The 19,064-nt window shown below is 32.7% G+C and overlaps 1 protein-coding gene across 3 annotated transcripts in view; it reads right to left on the bottom strand.

The window, feature by feature from the left end:
• LOC143083092 (putative ammonium transporter 1) overlaps positions 1–19,064 on the bottom strand; it is a 37,758-nt gene that overhangs the window by 4,626 nt on the left and 14,068 nt on the right. For all 3 annotated transcript variants that reach the window (XM_076259306.1, XM_076259303.1, XM_076259304.1), the window contains 4 exons: positions 5,538–5,627; positions 3,588–3,824; positions 3,039–3,136; positions 424–561 (listed from right to left, as the gene is read on the bottom strand). In XM_076259306.1, coding sequence (XP_076115421.1) covers positions 424–561; positions 3,039–3,136; positions 3,588–3,824; positions 5,538–5,627 — 563 coding nt within the window. The remainder of the gene's footprint in view (positions 1–423; positions 562–3,038; positions 3,137–3,587; positions 3,825–5,537; positions 5,628–19,064) is intronic.

The following is a 19,064-nucleotide window of genomic DNA, read 5'->3' as shown; positions in this document are numbered from 1 at the left end:
TGGTCATCGCTAAAAAATGTAATTATAAGTATTGAATGCTTCTTTTTGTAACTTCATAGGGTTGTAAAAGCGTTGACCGGGCGCACATTTTTACAAAATGTACTTCGGTCAACGCTTTTACACCCCAATGAATTTACAAAAAGAAGCATTCAATTCTTAAGTGCAATGTGAATTTGTGTATCTATGATTTTTTTGTCCATTTAAACAACACTATATAAACTGTAATAAAATTAACGGTACCAATTTTCTTGCACCAGATGCGCATGTAATGGTATCTAGACAGATTTTTTTTTTCTCAGTTATTTAAAAAATTGAAATCACCTTAAAGTTTTGTTTTTGTTACAATTTAATATCAGATATTGATAAAAGTTTGTTTTTTCTCTCAATATAGTTGATAATTTGTATAAGACACTGATAACCTACTGGCACGGAATGTCCTCGCAGATTTCCAATAACATTAGAACCTTTCTGGAATCTACCAATTCTTGGTCCTAAAAGTGCAGCGCCGATAAAAGCACAAACACCACCCAGAACGTGAACAACACCACTGCCTGCAAAATCCTGAATAAAAAGGTAAAAACAAGTTTAGGACATCTTTACCATGAGGGTCTGGTTGGGATCCAAAGAATAGAGAATAATGGACCGTATCTACGGGAAAATGGACCCAAAACATAAAAATAGAAAAATAGGAATTGAATTGCTAATAAATGAAGATTAGAGAATAATGAATTGCTAATAAATGAAGATTAGAGAATAATGAATTGCTAATAAATGAAGATTAGAGAATAATGAATTGCTAATAAATGAAGATTAGAGAATAATGAATTGCTATTGAAATGAAGATTAGAGAATGATGAATTGCTAATTTATGAAGATTAGAGAATAATGAATTGCTAATAAATGAAGATTAGAGAATAATGAATTGCTAATAAATGAAGATTAGAGAATACTGAATTGCTAATAAATGAAGATTAGAGAATAATGAATTGCTAATAAATGAAGATTAGAGAATACTGAATTGCTAATAAATGAAGATTAGAGAATAATGAATTGCTAATAAATGAAGATTAGAGAATACTGAATTGCTAATAACTGAAGATTAGAGAATAATGAATTGCTAATAACTGAAGATTAGAGAATAATGAATTGCTAATAACTGAAGATTAGAGAATAATGAATTGCTAATAACTGAAGATTAGAGAATAATGAATTGCTAGTAACTGAAGATTAGAGAATAATGAATTGCTAATAACTGAAGATTAGAGAATAATGAATTGCTAATAACTGAAGATTAGAGAATAATGAATTGCTAATAACTGAAGATTAGAGAATAATGAATTGCTAATAAATGAAGATTAGAGAATAATGAATTGCTAGTAACTGAAGATTAGAGAATAATGAATTGCTAATAACTGAAGATTAGAGAATAATGAATTGCTAATAACTGAAGATTAGAGAATAATGGGGTGCTAAAGTATAAAGAATTTAGACCAATCGACAATTAATATAAAGAATTGAGAAAAAAAATTATCTAAAAATTACAGAATACAGAAATGAAGGTCCCCAATTAATACCCTCTTAAATAGTTACCTATTGTATAGTTCAAAATATTCTTAACATGAGCGGGTTTTCGAATATTTTTCAACAACAAAATGGACATTTCTCAAAGTGGCTAAATCAGAGTATCAAAATGAGGCTAATCGACCAATACAAGCAGACGTGGTACTCTTCAGTACAAGACTCACCAAAATGCATAAACTATAGACTGTTTAAAAAAACATTGGAGTTTGAGAACTACTTGAATATTCTTGAAGATAAACATTTGTTTACATTATGTAAATTCAGAGCAGGTAACCATGCGTTACCTATAGAAAAGGGACGATGGCAAAACATTGCCCGAAAGAAAGAACATGTTCGTTGTGTAGTTCCGGTGAGATAGGCGACGAATTTCATTATTTGTTTTGCTGTTCGCATTTGAAGAACGAAAGACAATTATTTCTACAAATTAAGTTTTCAAATAATCCAAATATAATTTCATTTTGCTCATTATTTAATAGTAAAAAACAATCTGTCTTAAGGAAACTGTGTTTATTTATTAAGTGTATTAATAAAAAAGTTTGTCCCTCCATGTAAATGTAATCTCATAAGCATATTTGTATTTGTTTACCTTAACTATTGTGTCTTTATTTATATTGTATGTTTCTCTGTAAACTTGTATCTAGTTTTTAGAGAATAAAGTATCTATCTATCTATCTATAGAGAGTTTAAACGATATACTAGTAAGTAAAGAAGAATTTTACTATAAGATTACCATTTCTTTAGACTGAACAAAGTAAATAGTCAACGAAATTGACACAGTCCTCCATCAGACGTTTCAAAGAGTCATCACGGTGGTTATTTGTAAATTCAATCTAATGTGAATGCATTGTCTTGGTATTCACTTAATAAAAAAATGAAACAAAAACAAATGCAGGTCAGTCAAACGGTTACCAAAGCACATAATTCAGATCCTTGTTATAACAAAAGGTGGGCTACTAGAGTTATTCTTACCCAAGCACAAGTGGCATATATGTGCTTTAAAACTGTAAAACGTAAAAATTAGGAGATAACTGTATTGCATTTTAAGCTCCGACGGCATCAATTGGGGATTTGATGGTCGCAAATTAAGTTTACGACTGACGACGCGTTAGCGGAGACAGTAAACGGGTATTTGCGACCATCAAGTACCCAATTGATGCCGTCGGAGCTTAAAATACAATATTGTTATCTCCATTCTAATGAAACTTACAGAAAACAACATTAAAACGTGTATTAAAAATCTGTCACATGCCGTCTGCGCTTGCGCGTAAGTCTCATAGCATCAATTGTTAATTGATGCCATGTAAATAAGTGACGTTATCCAATCAAAATGAATGTTACAAACGTCGTTGCATTAGAATGCAGAATGAAAGATTCGGATTGACATTTTGAAGAATATTTACAATTAACAGTGTGTGGCAACTTTTCCAAAAAGTATGGGTTAGATTATTTTTGAATACCTGATAAGCAATTTGTCCAATGTCTCCTCCATAGTCGTGTCCGTCTACCAACCATCCACTACCCCAGGCCCAATGTGTCACAACTGGGTAAATAAAGCCTAAAAATGCAGTAGAAAATATGAAAAGGTTTACACAATATGAAAGTCTATTTTATTTTGTAGTTGATACAAATCATGATCAATTATAGGCAATGATTCCATTTAAATAAAATAATGCAAAAGTATCGTTTAACATTCAATGAAGTTGCAATATTAGTTACTTTGTATCATGTTTTTGTAATGTTATTAGCATCAGTGTGGTATGTTCATTGACAATATATCTTGGATCCTTGCAAAATTCAACAATTGTTTTGATCAGATCATGGAAGTTCTAGTACTCGATATTACCTCTATGTCAGATCCGACACATATAAAACCAATAGCATATGTATGTCTCTCGTTTGATCGCAATGTAACCGAAATAACGAAAATATCCGTAGATTAAAAGTAAAAAACTTAGTTTTTTTTATCGTAAGTAAAACGAAGGTATATATAACTTTTGACAAATTACCAGTGATAACGAAACTGTAGGCAAAATAAGCTATGAATTCGCATCTCTCTGCTACAGCCCCTGAGACAATAGTAGCCGCCGTTGCAGCGAATGTGTACTGAAAGAAGAAGCTGGCATACTGATCCATCGGCATATCATATGATGCAAAATATGAAGCACCAATAAATTTCTGTGCTTTCCCGCCATCGCCATAGGCAAATGCATAGCCGAAAATCCAGTAGGCAATACCAGAAACAACTGAAATAGTAAATACTCATAGAATAATATAAATACATACTAAGTATACAAGGTAAGAAGTTAAAAAAAGGGGAAACAATTCCTTAAATGTGTGAGTTTAAGGGTCGGGTGATTGCGAGTGTGTTTCTGAAGAAAAAAATTGAACAACCAACGTACAATAATCATGTGAGAAAAAATCAGAAATGCAAACGTTGTATTCGTATTTATATTATTACATTTTGTATGCCAAATGTAAATGTATGTGCATGCAAACAGTTGGTAAAAATGTATACCATGCGGGGACAAATATTTATCTGTAAATGATAGTGACGCAAAATTATTAAAATGACTTCTTTGTTTTAATGGTAACATCAGCTAAAAAAAATGGAGTCGACATCTGTCAAAAACAAATTTCTGAGGACATCACAGTCGGTACCTAGATGAGAAACAGCAATTAAATGCCTATTTCAGGATATATCAAGATACATTGTATATCAAGATAACATATTATTTTTCTAATAAACTTTAGACTGTTATCTCGTGTACCTACACTCCATATCCCTTCCTTTGAAGGAACTTATCGATAATCTTTGCCTTACTTTAACGTTTTCCACATGTTAGGATCATTCTATTGTTACTATTTTCTGAATGTTTTTTATATTAACAAATAGTAAAAAAGAAGACATATTCATAGATAAACATAATCATTTGATGCTACAGTTTACTTCGCAAACTCTCTCAAAATTATTATCAGAGATGATGTTAAGACCACTATTAATGATTGATTCTTGCTTGTTTAACGTCCAGTGACCACCTTTAAACCATTGTTTTCGGCACTTCTGATGTTGTTACTCATCATTGATAATAGGACCAAATAACAAAGGGACAAAAACACCACGTTGAACTTTTGAATGTAAAGGGGGGAAAAAACATGCACCAAAATAGTCGAAATGAGCAATATTCTGAATGAAAAATATATGCCATTGCCAAGAAAAAGCTTTCACAAAGATTCTATAAGATCTTTTTACGATTGACGCTTATTGATAGTATTGTTGTATTTACAGGGGTGTGTTCAGAACTTTACGCTCTAGTTTGCTCGAGAGTTTATTGTACTTTTCAAATTTTTATTTTATTACTTCTGGAAGCTATTAGGAAGATCTATCAACTAGAAATTAATGTGACGGAATCAATTTAAACATCATTTGAAATAGAAACATTCAGACTAACATCCTGATCATTTTAATTTCTTTGCACTTTACGCATTTTGAAATTTCTGTAATTTGCACTTTACGCATTTTGACATTTGTGTAATTTGCACTTTACGCATTTTGACATTTATGTAATTTGCACTTTACGCATTTTGACATTTGTGTAATTTGCACTTTACGCATTTTGACATTTGTGTAATTTGCACTTTACGCATTTTGACATTTGTGTAATTTGCACTTTACGCATTTTGACATTTGTGTAATTTGCACTTTACGCATTTTGACATTTGTGTAATTTGCACTTCAAATTAATTGTATTTTAGGAGAAAAAACTCAAATGAAAATAACATATAAAGATGAAATAAGTAGATGTAGTATGATTGCCAATGAGACACTATCCACCAGAGTTCAAATAAAGTGAATATAGGCAATTATAGACCACTTATATCACATGATCATTTTAGACCCAGTGCGTGGTCTTTATGTTGAGTTTTGTATTTACCCAAACATGGTAATAATCACTTACAAGAGTCCATAACATTCTTAATCAGAATGTTTGTTACATTTTTACTCCGTACTGCTCCAGCCTCTAGGAATGCAAATCCACATTGCATAACTGAAAAGAGAAGAATCTAAAAGTAATAGTAAAGGGAAAATAAAATCTCCTTAGAATTGCACAAAGTGATATCTTTGTTTTGAAAGTTTCGTTCAAACAAGTTACATTAGTAACCACTGAACTGTAATGACTTCCGAATAAATTTGCTTGAATTTTCATTTTTTGAAGGCAAAATAAGAGCGGTTTTTTTTTTTTTTTAATTTTCATCTTCTATTTGATTATTTGTAGTTTTTTGTCACATATTTTTCAATTAATTTAAACAAAACGGGTCTTGAACGGTACATTGAGAGTACCGTGCAATATAGTAAGCATTCAAGGTTGAGGATCTTTGTAATAACTTTCGTCAGGACATGGCTTAACACAAGGGAGCATTTCAGACTACCAAATACATCAATTTCTGTTTATCCTCTTATCAATTGTCTAACTTCAGTTTTTCTAGTTCCAGTAAACCACTTAATATGTTTGGCTAAGCGATAAGCAGCAACACAATCAATGCAATTTCAAATTTGAAGCATTTTAATTGGCGAAGGAAATCAGAATGCTCCGAGACGTTGGAATTCTCTGGTAAATTATATCAGATGGTATTTCATGAACTCACACATTTTTGTACTTTTACTTTTAGGTAATTCTTTCACAGTTAACAAGAAAATTAAGCAAGGCAATGAGACGTAATTATGCTCATAACTTTTAGGACATGGAGGCATACATACATGTGTATTTAGTGATGGGAGTTTCCGATCCGGTGCATGCCATTTGCGCGTCAAATTCATTACGTTTGAGCTCAGCTTTTGATGACATTTGTGCCCATTCATGTATAAACGCGCCCTTCCGACCGTACGTCCGTACGTCCGCACGTCCCAATTTTATGTCCGGTTCTGCTCATGAAACGCTCGACATTATTGACAAAATTTTACAAATTCTAACTCGCAATATGTGCTTTTGCATCGCCAATATGTTTTCTCTCAGCCGAATTATTTTTGAAGTTTTACATCGACATGACTTGTATCTGCACAATGCAGTATTTCCAAAAACATATTTAGAATTTATTGAATAATCCTTAGCGAATTCACCATAAAAATGCCATTAAGCAACCTTATTACTGTTTTTTTTTATTTTGACTCATTTTGGGGGTTCCCTTAGCAAAATAAATCAATGGACTTTGACATTGCTTATCGAGGGTTCCCATTTTGTATCCACAACTCATACTAAAGCCCTGATTATAATCTATTGCACTTTTCAAAACCTAAACCCGTAATGCTTTCAGCGCTTATTTTAAATTCAAATAACATTATTATCTGGGTTTCCTTTAGCAAACAACAGACTTTTTAAAATGTTGGGCTTTGCTCGCAGGCAGTTTTCCGGTTTTATACTGCATTTCGGATATAACTTGTCAATCAAGAATTGTTACTTTAAAGTAAAAGGGGTTTTTTGGGGGGTTTTTTTTTTTTGACAGTTAAACATATCTGATTTTACATCGAATCAAGGATTAACACAACGTTAAGAAATCGTACAAAAAATCAGTTCGTTTTATAACCAAATTATCAAATCAATTATATATAGGCCTGTACCACTAATAAAAAACCTAAATATATATATTGCGGATGTCATATATGATAGAACTTGACCTATATACCTTTGACTTCAGTGTAAAGACAAGTTTTAATTCTAATGCACTTATTCACGTGGGTTTTTTTAATGTTAATGCATTTATTCACGTTTTTTTTTAATGTTATCTATTTTTGTTTACCCTCGAATTCGTCGTATATATAATTGCTGTTTATGAAACAGCATACAGACGAAGTTAAAACACGTGCTTGTGTACTTTCTAAAAAAAGTACTAATTAATCATATAAATTGTTAAAAAAAACAACCACTAAAGATATTTCGGGCAAATGCACTAAATATGAGATACGTTGCCGAAAATGTACTGTGCATATATAGAAGTCAATTGCTATCTCCTTTTACATGACTTCTGGTTTATATATAATAACTTACACAAAGGAAGCCGTGTTCTGTTATTTTTTCTAATTTGCAGACTGAATCTTTTTTTAAAAGTTGTAATAGGCTGTATACTGTGACTGATGCTATTTTTGATTAATTCCCGATTATGTGAGATTATGATAGAAATAAAACAGACATCTCACGGTCATAAAACTTTCGAGCATGATTTTTGTACTCAGACTCGAAAATCAACCAATCAAATTGCTGGATTTCATGTTTCGAGCACGATTTTTGTGCTCCGAGCACTGCGCAAAGTTTTATGCCTGCAGGTCTTGTTATGGATGCTAGAAAGTTCAACGCTTTATAAGCTGTGGAGTCCTGTATATAATGTTTTTCAGGGAAGCTTCTTTACCCTTCTTAACATGATATGAATGAAAATCAGTCCCAGTCCATTCTCCAATATATTACCATTTCAGAGATTACAGTCTTTTTTTTTTTGTCCGTTTAAGCTCTAAGTTACGTTCGTAAATTCTAATCCCCTGTAGTTTATAGGTCAAAATTGAAACACAAAACGTAAATATTTATTAACAAAATACCGAAATCCAAGGTAAATTGAAAAAAGGGGAAGGCCATAAAACCAGACAAAATAAAATGCTAGACTACTTGTATGACAGATGTGCCTAGTTCAGCTATATTGACAAAATTGGGAGAGCAACCAAAACAAACATAATTAGTTAACGTGACAATTATTGGAATCCAGCGGCCAAAACTGTGTAAACATACTTCAGACAAAAGAGACAGATTTAGGGGGACAGGAGGCCCGGCCCCCTTATAGAGCTTCATATATGAAAAATGCATATATACTTTTTACAAGTATCACGCCAACCATTTGCTTGTCAGGACCCCACCCCCATTTTCAAAATCCTGCATCCGCATATGAGACAACACAACTGACTTATAATACAAATTTAAACAAACATACAAACAAATCTGACAAAGACGACAACAAAAACTTTTTTGTAGTTGATAGAACATTAAACACCATAATATTTATGTACACCTTTTCGATAAAGTACAAATACAGAAACAAATACAAAATATGTTCATACTTTTGATATTACTTTTTAAACATTACCATGTACTTCAACACAAATCACACACAGTTAAATACATATATTTTCTTTTAAGTGTTATTTTAAATTAAGGACACCACCTATAACCTATCATTTCAAGAAAAAAAAATGATCAAGACTTGTTTTCTACATGATTACCCATTTGAGTCGCTAACTTATATTTTCTTTTAAAGTGCTGAATTTTTATTTTTCATTTTTAAGGTTTATGTAAGGTGACACATAAGAGTTCACGACAATCGTACCACATCTTTTTATTTTTATATATTCAGACGGTAAAGGTCATGAAATAATTTGCCTATATTTTTGTATAATTTAGGTAGATTCCGGATCTATTATAGAACCAATTGAATACATATGACAGTATCCTTCCGGCTTTATGTAGTCATTTGCGGAATAAATTAGATAATGCCATTTATTTAGTCGTCATCTGTCGTATAATTAAAACGAACTTGCATGGTTTGCTTACTGTTTATATTTAGCTTGGGATAATGGTAAAACAAATAATGTCGAGACTGATCAGGCAAAATATTGAATTTAAGGACTGGATCGTTGGAGATCATTAAACCCATGGGTATATATCTGCTTTAAAAATGTTGAAATCATGAAAGATTTATTTTTAAGAAGAATAACGGCTTATTTACCTTTTATTTGTTTCACTCACAAATTTATATAAAAAAGCTACTGAAATTCCATAGGCAGATCCAGGGGTGGGGATGGGGGCCCGGGCCCCCCTTTTGTGGGAAAAATTTGGTTGATAATATAGGGAATCATTGAAGCATGAGTGGAGCACCCCCCCTTTTTATGTCATTCAACGGCCCCCCCGAATGTTTTTGTTTAATAAAATTTTGCATTGATACACATATTCGTAACCTTGTACATGTATACGTATCGAAAACGCAATACTTTCAGTATACTATTGGTGTTTGTTAGGAATGTCATATATACCGATTTTTATATATATATAACCATTTATAGTTTGTTCATGTATATAAATACTGAAAATTTGAAGAGTAAAAATATATCAAAATTGGGATAGAGACACATCCAACCATTTATAGTTTGTTCATGTATATAAATACTGAAAATTAGACGAGTAAAAATATATCAAAATTGGGATAGAGACACATCCAACCATTTATAGTTTGTTCATGTATTTAAATACTGAAAATTTGACGAGTAAAAATATATCAAAATTGGGATAGAGACACCTCCAGCCATTTATAGTTTGTTCATGTACCATAATCGTACTAAAGAAAATAGTAGTTTCAGTCTTTCTTCTCCATAGGTTGATGCAGCAGTTCATCTGTCGACTATATTTTTGTTAATGCATGCGAAACATTCAAGAACGAATGGTATTAATTGCGATACATGTATGTGAAGAGGTTGTGTTTCTACAGAGAAATGCGAAGTTGACATTCGGAAAGCTGAAATCATCACGTTTGTCGGATTGTAGTATATGTGTCCAGTGGAGGATCCAGAAATTTTCATAAGTGGGGGCCCACTGACTGACCTAAGAGGGGGCCCGCTCCAGTCACGCTTCAGTGATTCCCTATATAAGCAACCATTTTTTTTCCAAAAAAGGGGGGGGCGGGCCCCCTGCCCCCCTAAATCCGCCTCTGGTGTCAGTATCGAGGAAACGATCAAGATATGAAGCAAACCTTCTAGTTCCAGTAGTATCCTTAATAACAAATACACGGGACTATATGAGATTCAAGCACTGAGTGAAAGGCCATTACCAATATATATGAAAATGACATAAAAAAAAAACTTGGCGACATGCTTTTTCTGTTGGTCTTTGAGAATTTGCCAATCCTACTGGAATTGGAATATTAAAGAGTCTATATCATATATAGTTCTAATGTATAAATTATGCTTCAAAGAGTACAAAAAGCGGCAATATATGCAACTTATGAAAACCTTGTTTTAAAAGATTTCTGACATATAATTTTTTGTACTACCATCTATCAAATATATAAGGTATTGATTGACTATTTCTTAAAACAAATTAATTACATATTTTTTTTGATAAACGATTTATTAAATAATAAATAATGCTACTTACAGAAAACACACATGCCCATTATAACTAAGAAAAAAATGTCAAGATTTGTGGAAATATGAATAATTTCTGTTCCTAATAGATCCGTCATATTAGACATGTTGTTGTTTGGAAAGATTACAAATTGACACTGAAGCGAACAGTTTGATGCAAAACTCTAAATACGAATTCGAATATACTTTTTATTGCTTAAAAACATGCATGGTCTAATGCACCTAAAGTTGTCAATAGTTTAAGAATAGACGACGAATTGATGGGGAGTATTTTTCCAGAAATCTGTAAATTTATATCTGAACTGAAATGGCTTTTCCTGGAATTACATTATTTTGTATATGGACTCTTATTGGGGTTATTAAAAATCAAGTTTGGTAGTCTTGTCATAGGTTTTATTCGTCGTGCATGTCAACCAATTTGTTTAATTCTAAATTAATCCTAGTAAAAATCTTGACGTTATTTTGATAAGAATTATCTAACATATCTCATATTGTGACTTTGCTTCATTATTAGGTCAAAAATAAGTTTGGAGACGGATTGATTTTGTTCAGTTCTTAATCACACTTGCGGCAGTACTTAAAAAAATCGCAAATGTACTTCTTTTCATTGGGCTTATATGTCTAAAGTTATAACAACAAAGTATTTTGCTTGTGTATGGGAATCTATAAAGTTCTACTTTGAGGGCCAAAAAGAAAATTGGGTTATCTTTATAAACATAGTAAGCAGAATATTTTGACCGTCTGGTCTAAATAGATATAAAATTAAAATAACACTTTTAAATTCCGTGCGTTCGAAGCGATTTTCTGGATTATTAACCTTCATTAGGTTTGACGATTTGAAAGCAAGGGATGTAAAAGAAGACACGTGATGGACTATCTGACTTAAAGGGACCTCATAAGAAGATTCAAACTCACCTTTGCGAGCCGGCGATAACATATTTTCATTCCTTTCCAAATAAGTGAATTACGTGTAAAAGTAATACGATTTGTGTATGGTACAATGTATATGCACTTTAGCTGATCTGATTTGATGAAATTGGGCGAGCTACTGCGTGTATACGTTAAACTAACAACGAATTCGGAAAATAAGTATATATGCAATATGATTTGTGTATGGTATGCACTTTAGCTGATCTGATTTGAAAAAATTGGGCGAGCTACTGCGTGTATACGTTAAACTAACAACGAATTTGGAAAATAAGTATATATACAATATAATTGGCTGAAATTGTATGCGAAAACATTTAAACATTTAAACAACGAAAAAGACGTATTACTTTGGAATTCGTCTAATTAGAATAAAGTGAATTGTTACTCACATATTACACACATCCCCATGATAACAGAATACAATTGGTCAATATTTTCTCTCAACATGTAAAACTGTAAAGCCGTTGAGTTATGAGGCCCCTCATGGGGGGGTCCTAGTAATCACATAATCACCATTTTTTTGCCAATATAATCACATAATCATTAAATATTTGCTTATCTTTAGTAATCAAATAATCATAAACTAAAAATACAGTCCTAGGTAATCAAATAATCATGAAATATTTGGCTTAATAATCAAAAATAATCATTAAAAAAACGGCCAAGTAATCACATAATCAAAAACCCCATGAGGGCCCTCAGTTATCATCCAGTTTCCAATTGTTAGTAGTGAATTTCATTTTGAGAATCAACGATTGTTTAGTAAAATTATGGAATGGCTAAGTTTTCACTTCATCAACTTTTTGTTTTAAGTCTTATATCAAAGACAATGTGTATTGATTTGTCTTTAATCCTTTTGACGCAACAAATTATCATAAAGTGATAGTGTAGTGCTTTGGGGCAACAACAACAGTCTTTAAAAACACGTCGGTTTTTGTTTATTTTGGAGACAGTGTTTTACGGAAGGTTTATATTTGGAGATTAGTTAAGATTACGACGAATACGTTTCTTTTGTTTATTACTTTACGTAATTAGTGGTGTGGTTGTGTGAAGTGACTGTTGTGTTCGTCCGTCCTTCTATTTGTTCGTTCGTTTATACGGTTTGTTTGTTAATATTTCGTTCCTTCGTCGTTCGTCCTCACCATGTATCCATAACTATTTCTAAATCAGTGATCGATAATTGGTGATAAATTTCAGAAAACACTGGATTCCATTACTACTTTTAATCTTTTCATCCCATTGTTTTTTTTTGTTGTTTTTTTTTTCAATAGTAAAACATGGACTTTTACTGTGTATATGATGCATCTTGTATCCGCAACTCCCACTAAACTATGTACTAATTGGATTTCAATCAACTCTCCAAGAGTTAAATGATATGGAACCTTTTCTTGTCCGAATATATTTTATTTTCGTCATCCTACTAGGACACATTATTCGGACTCCAACCATAGCATTCTTTGTGCCGCGTGCGTAGAGGAGAGACAGCAAATACCAATTTACAAGTCTTTGATTGTCCCCACCCCAAGATGATGACACCCACAATCTCTCGCACCCGAGGAGAGCGCGACATTATAGTTTTGGTGAGTTTGTTCGATACACTTGTACATAGGACAAACTTGTTTCACCTGAGCTTTATCTGTGCTTTACTCATTTATTTAATAATAAAATTTGCTTACGGGTATGTTTACTGCAAATGTATAATTCTTCCTGTGTTGGCGTTTTAATCAGACAACTTATACTATGGCAAATCAACTAAGCATACAATCTGTCAAACGTGGTGATTGCTTTTAGATAAGTTCCCAAAAGCCTTGCCTATATTGAATTTTAATGGGTTTTTTTTCCTGCAACTGTTTTTTTATTTATTGTTGCATGATCATCTATATGCTACATTCATATGTTTTCCCCATTTTTAGATATTATATAAGAAATATATTGTGACTGTTGCAAAGAAAAACAATTTGAAGGAGAAATTGTTTGGCCATGGAATTTCCCCAAAATGTTTCATACATAGATTTTTTTTAAAAACGTGCACATGCTTGTGAGAAATTGATACACTCCTTTGAAATTTAATGAGTTAAAAGAGTTTGTGAACATAACATGCATATCTCCTTTTGTGAAACTATTTTGATAAAGAATAAAATAGGAGTCACTCACGGTATAATAACTTTATATGAATATAGAATAACTATAAATTATCTCAAAAATAATTGTTTATGTGTACAAGACTAAGAAACAGGTAGAATGAGAAAATATGACTTAGTACAGGTTTTTCTAAAGGAAACTCAAAATCATTTTGAATAGATATAAAACAATTGGTGATCAATGCAGTAAGGTGCTTAGATTCTCTAAAAGTTTCAATACAATCCAGTCAATGCATACATGCAAAAAGGTGCTATGGAACGAACAAACGGATGGACGGACCCTACGATCACAATTTACAGCCCCAGCTTCACTAAACCATGCGTAGTACAGCTACACGTGTAACCTTCCCGGAAACCGCCTACACTTAAACTTTTATCCGTCAAACAAAACTTTATTTTTATCAGATAAGCAAAATACGGAGAAAGCATTAACCTTATTTTTAAAAGTCGATTTTATAAGGTTATAGATTTTAAGGATGTACTTTGGTGAAATTTTAAAAAATCAAATTGATACTATAAGGGGTGGCAGAAGAGCAATAGTTAAGGAACAAAACAAAGCTAAAAATATTGATAGGTTGTGGAGATTCTTTTCTAGATATACAATTTTTAATATTGCGGGAAAAGGCTGACTCGAACCTTTACCTTATATATTTGCATAATGCCATTAGTTTTATTTGAGTCTCAATTTCTTAATCGAAAAAAAAAGAAATGTAGAATCAATGCATTTGAATGGGGACATATAGTTGGACCCCCCCCTTTTTTTTTTTAAATTGGCTGGATCCGCCACTGCGATTGGCTCTGAACTTATTCATCTTACAGAGTCTGCGTATGTAACATGTGTAAATTTAAAGCGTCCGTGGCAAGCAAATGTAACACTACCACGCTGACGGTGACCGTGTAGTGGTAACCGCTTCTGTCTTTAACACGTGCAAAGTACATGTTCGTCGAAAGATGTCAATAATGATTGTATTTTCGTTTTCATTGCTGCCGACCTTGCGAGATCATCATAGGTAGTCAAGGTTGTTTAACACCATCCTTGTAGTTTTTTTCCTTTAATATATGAACTGAAAGATATGCATAAGGGATAATAATTTTGGTTTAGAGGGTGTAAAAGCTTAACTTAATACAACGTATACTTTTATTCCCCTTGTTTAACAGGTTTCATTGGCATATAGGACTATGCACCTGGAGTTGAAAAGCTGAGACCTGAATAAGAATACCTTGGTACACATTATATGTCCACATCATTATATCTAAAATGTATATTCTTTAATATACATAACTTATTTGATGACAATAAGACGAACTCGTCTGCAAAAATAAGACAATTTATTTTTTATGGCTATCTCAATATCTGATATGATATGATCAATAAATTTTAAAAACTTGGATACACATTGACGAGTTGTACCACCTATAGGTTATAACAATTTATCTCGTTTAAACTGGAAAAATTGCAATATCCTGTTCTTTCAAGGTTTAATAAACTACCTATCAGTAGTCTAAATTAATATAGCTAAAACATATTCTGTAAAATAGTAAAAATCACTGTTTTTACAGTTACTGTACTTCTAACAATGCATTTCACAGTGGCGTAGCTAGGTCATTTTTACGTGTACGCCCGAAACTCGGCGAGGGGTCTGAGGAGCCCTAGCGGGTCCAGGTCACAGCACCTGGTGGTAGTGGGTTCGAAGGGGCGAAGCCCCCGAGCTATCGATTTGTTCAGGAATAAAATACAATATTGTCATTCAAAACTCATCAATAGTAACAGACCTTAGAATTTAATGGTGTATTTTTATGTTGAATGAAACTTTGGAATCTAAGTTATTGGTTTTATAGAAAACGTCCTAATCAGTAACTTTGAGATAAGTTTTAAAGAGGCTGTTGGGTAAAGCATTCAATCGAAAAATAAAATCTTAAGTAAGCATGGAAAAATTAGTTTTCAGACATGCGCAGGTACAATATCAAAACTCGTAAAGAGTTCTGTGGAACCCTGGGTCCTGCCTGTGAGTTCTTCTCGCAAATAAGTTTATCCATTTATCAGTTCTTTACAGGATTTAAATAAAATAATTTTCTTTAAATATGCTTTGAAGTTTCTTGATCTGGAATATTAACGTCTGCCCAAGTTTCATGACAATCTCTGAAGGTTTACTGATAAATTAATTATGTGAAACGAAATCCGAGACTGTTTGTTAATTGGGTAAAGATGAGTTCGTCTGTCAAAAAAATGAACGAACAACGTTATTTTTCAAAATTTTGCTATAGACATTAAGATAAAAGAAAGCTTCTTCCATAGATTAAAAACATTCGATGAAGTTTTGACAAAATAATTTGATGTGTAACGAACTTTATTTTCAAAATCTAACTACTTTAAAACAGCAAAATGAAATTCCTTTAAATCCGTAGAATACAGAAAATTATATATTTAATTTCATCATTATGATCTGGATACTCATTGGAATATACACTTTCTGTCCAACATCCGCCGTAAAATTTCATGAAGGTTTGACAAAGTTATTGGTATTCAAAAAAACTATAAACCTAAACATTGACGCCGCCGTCGAAATTGAGGAAAGCTAAACATGATAAATCACAGGCTCGACAAACCACATATCGAATCTCACCAGTAAATGCATTGAAAAGTACGCACACTTCACAGTAGATTCAGACTTTTACAGGATATGAACAAATATATGAGTTGCTTCGGATAGAAATCGACATTGTGCAAATGAATATCAATACATCTGCTAACATATTTTGGGTTGAAAATAATCTCTATGCCAATTCTGTAACTGTTTTGTAAATTTAGCCATATAAGAACCCTGCAACACAGACCAAAGTTCATCTATTACTGTATGTTCCAAACTTAGTCATCATCATATACACGTACACATTCGAATGTCGATTTCTACCCGAAGCAGCTCATTTGACATGATTCTCGGTTGAAAAGAAAATTTCGTCCCTCTTATTCGAAATTCATTAAAGAAAGAAGTAAAAGGCTGATGAGCATTTTACCAGTTATTTATAATTCTTTTTAGATTATAATTTATTTTATCAAAATTCAAGTGTACGCCCGGGCGTTTTGACGTAAACGTAGCTACGCGCCTGTTTCAACATTCGAATTGTTTAAATCTAACTTTTTTTCTGTAGGCTAGTCTCGGTATCGTCCAGTAACTGACGTAGTTTTAAGAATGTCGATTGTTAAACACCCAGCGAAAACTATTTCATATATATTTATTTTTTTAATTTTAGGGATCGGATTAAAAAGCGATGGGCGTTGTCACTGCATGGCACTTGAAAAGAGATTTAACTGAAATTGATGAATTCTTTGCTTTTATGCGCCTCTACTGATTGGTGTTTGTTTTAATCAAGTGGCAAATAAATACAAGAGGTAGGTTCTGCAGTGGGGGCCACCTAGGTGAAAGGCGGGAAATGTAGACATCCACTGAAAAAATAGGTTATGTTGGTTAGGGGTCCACCTAGTTGAAAGGAGGGGAGATGTTGACCGACACTGAAAAATTTAGGTATGTTGGATAGTGACAGAATTTTTGCCTATCAACATGCCACCTACAAACCCTTCAGTTGTTGCAGGGGTTTTTCACGTGCAGACAGTATGACACTCTCTAAACACAATTCTGATTTCACGTTCCCATTTCGACTAGTCGTTGCTGCGTATTCATTATTCCCGCCACTTTTTTACTGAAGAACGGAAGACTATATTTATATACTCTAGTCAATCCTTTGGGCCACGCCCCTATGAAAAAAGTGTTGGAAAATGTCTTTTTATGATACTGTGCAGACAATATGGTACGCTCCATATCTTATAACAAGAGTGAATACGCTGAAATGCCTCGCCTTCTTTACCGACCATTGATTTTATTTTGATTGTCCTAAATATAAAGCTTTACTACAAGTATCACATAAACTTAACATAATCCAAGAAAAATGAGGTCAAGGTCAGATAAACCAAATGGGAAATACATGTACACCCTACAATCATTCAATACACCAAATATAGTTGACCTATTGCTTATAGTTTCTAAGAAACAGTTAACCATAAAAAAAAAACATTTACCAATGAACCATGAAAATGAGGTCAAGGTCAGATGAACCATGCAGGAGAGACTTGTACACCTTACAATCAATCTATGCATTAAATATAGTTGACCTATTGCTTATAGTTTCTAAAAAACAAGCTTAACCATAAAAACTTAACATTGATCAATGAACCATGAAAATGAGGTCAAGGTCAGATGATACCTGCCAGGCAGACATATACATCTCACAATCCTTCTATACAACAAATATAGTTGACCTATTGCTTATAGTATTAAAAAACCCAGACCAAAACACAAAAACTTAACACTAAGCAATGAACCATAAAAAAGAGGTCAAGGTCAAATAAAACCTGAAAACAGAAAAGAACATCATAAAATATTTCCATACACTAAGTATAGTTGACCTATTGCATATAGTATTAGAAAAAAAGACCAAAACACAATAACTTAACTTTGACCACTGAACCATGAAAATGAGGTCAAAGTCAGATGACACCTGCCAGTTGGACATGCACACCTTACAATCATTCCATACACCAAATATAGTAGACATATTGCTTATAGTATCTGATGTATGTACTTGACCACGAAAATTTAACCTTGTTCACTGATCCATGAATTGAGGTCGAGGTCAGATGAAAACTGTCTGATGGGCATGAGGACCTTTCAAAAGTACGCACATACTAAATGGTATCCTATTACTCATAATAAGAAAGAAATTAACATTACATAAAATCTTAACTTTTTTTTTCAAGTATCCACTGAACCATGAAAATGAGGTCAAAGACAATGAACATATGACAGACGGAAATTTCATAACATAAGACATCTACAATGTATATACAAAGTATGAAGCGTTTTTTTTTCAAGTATCCACTGAACCATGAAAATGAGGTCAAAGACAATGAACATATGACAGACGGAAATTTCATAACATAAGACATCTACAATGTATATACAAAGTATGAAGCGTCCAGGTCTTCCACCTTCTAACATATAAAGCTTTTAAGAAGTTAGTTAACGCCGTCGCCGCCGCCGCAGGATCACTATCCCCATGTCGAGCTTTCTGCGACAGAAGTTGTAGGCTCGACAAAAACGGATCGACAGTCCAAACCAATCGAGTCTGTGTAGCTGTATAACATCTTGTTTAGTTCATCTCACCACACTTTTATATTTTAATGT

This window comes from Mytilus galloprovincialis, chromosome 7 (genome assembly GCF_965363235.1).
Source record: "Mytilus galloprovincialis chromosome 7, xbMytGall1.hap1.1, whole genome shotgun sequence".
Classification (NCBI taxonomy): domain Eukaryota; kingdom Metazoa; phylum Mollusca; class Bivalvia; order Mytilida; family Mytilidae; genus Mytilus; species Mytilus galloprovincialis.
Note: the sequence above shows the minus strand (reverse complement) of the source record. Positions and strands in the feature narration are given on the sequence as shown.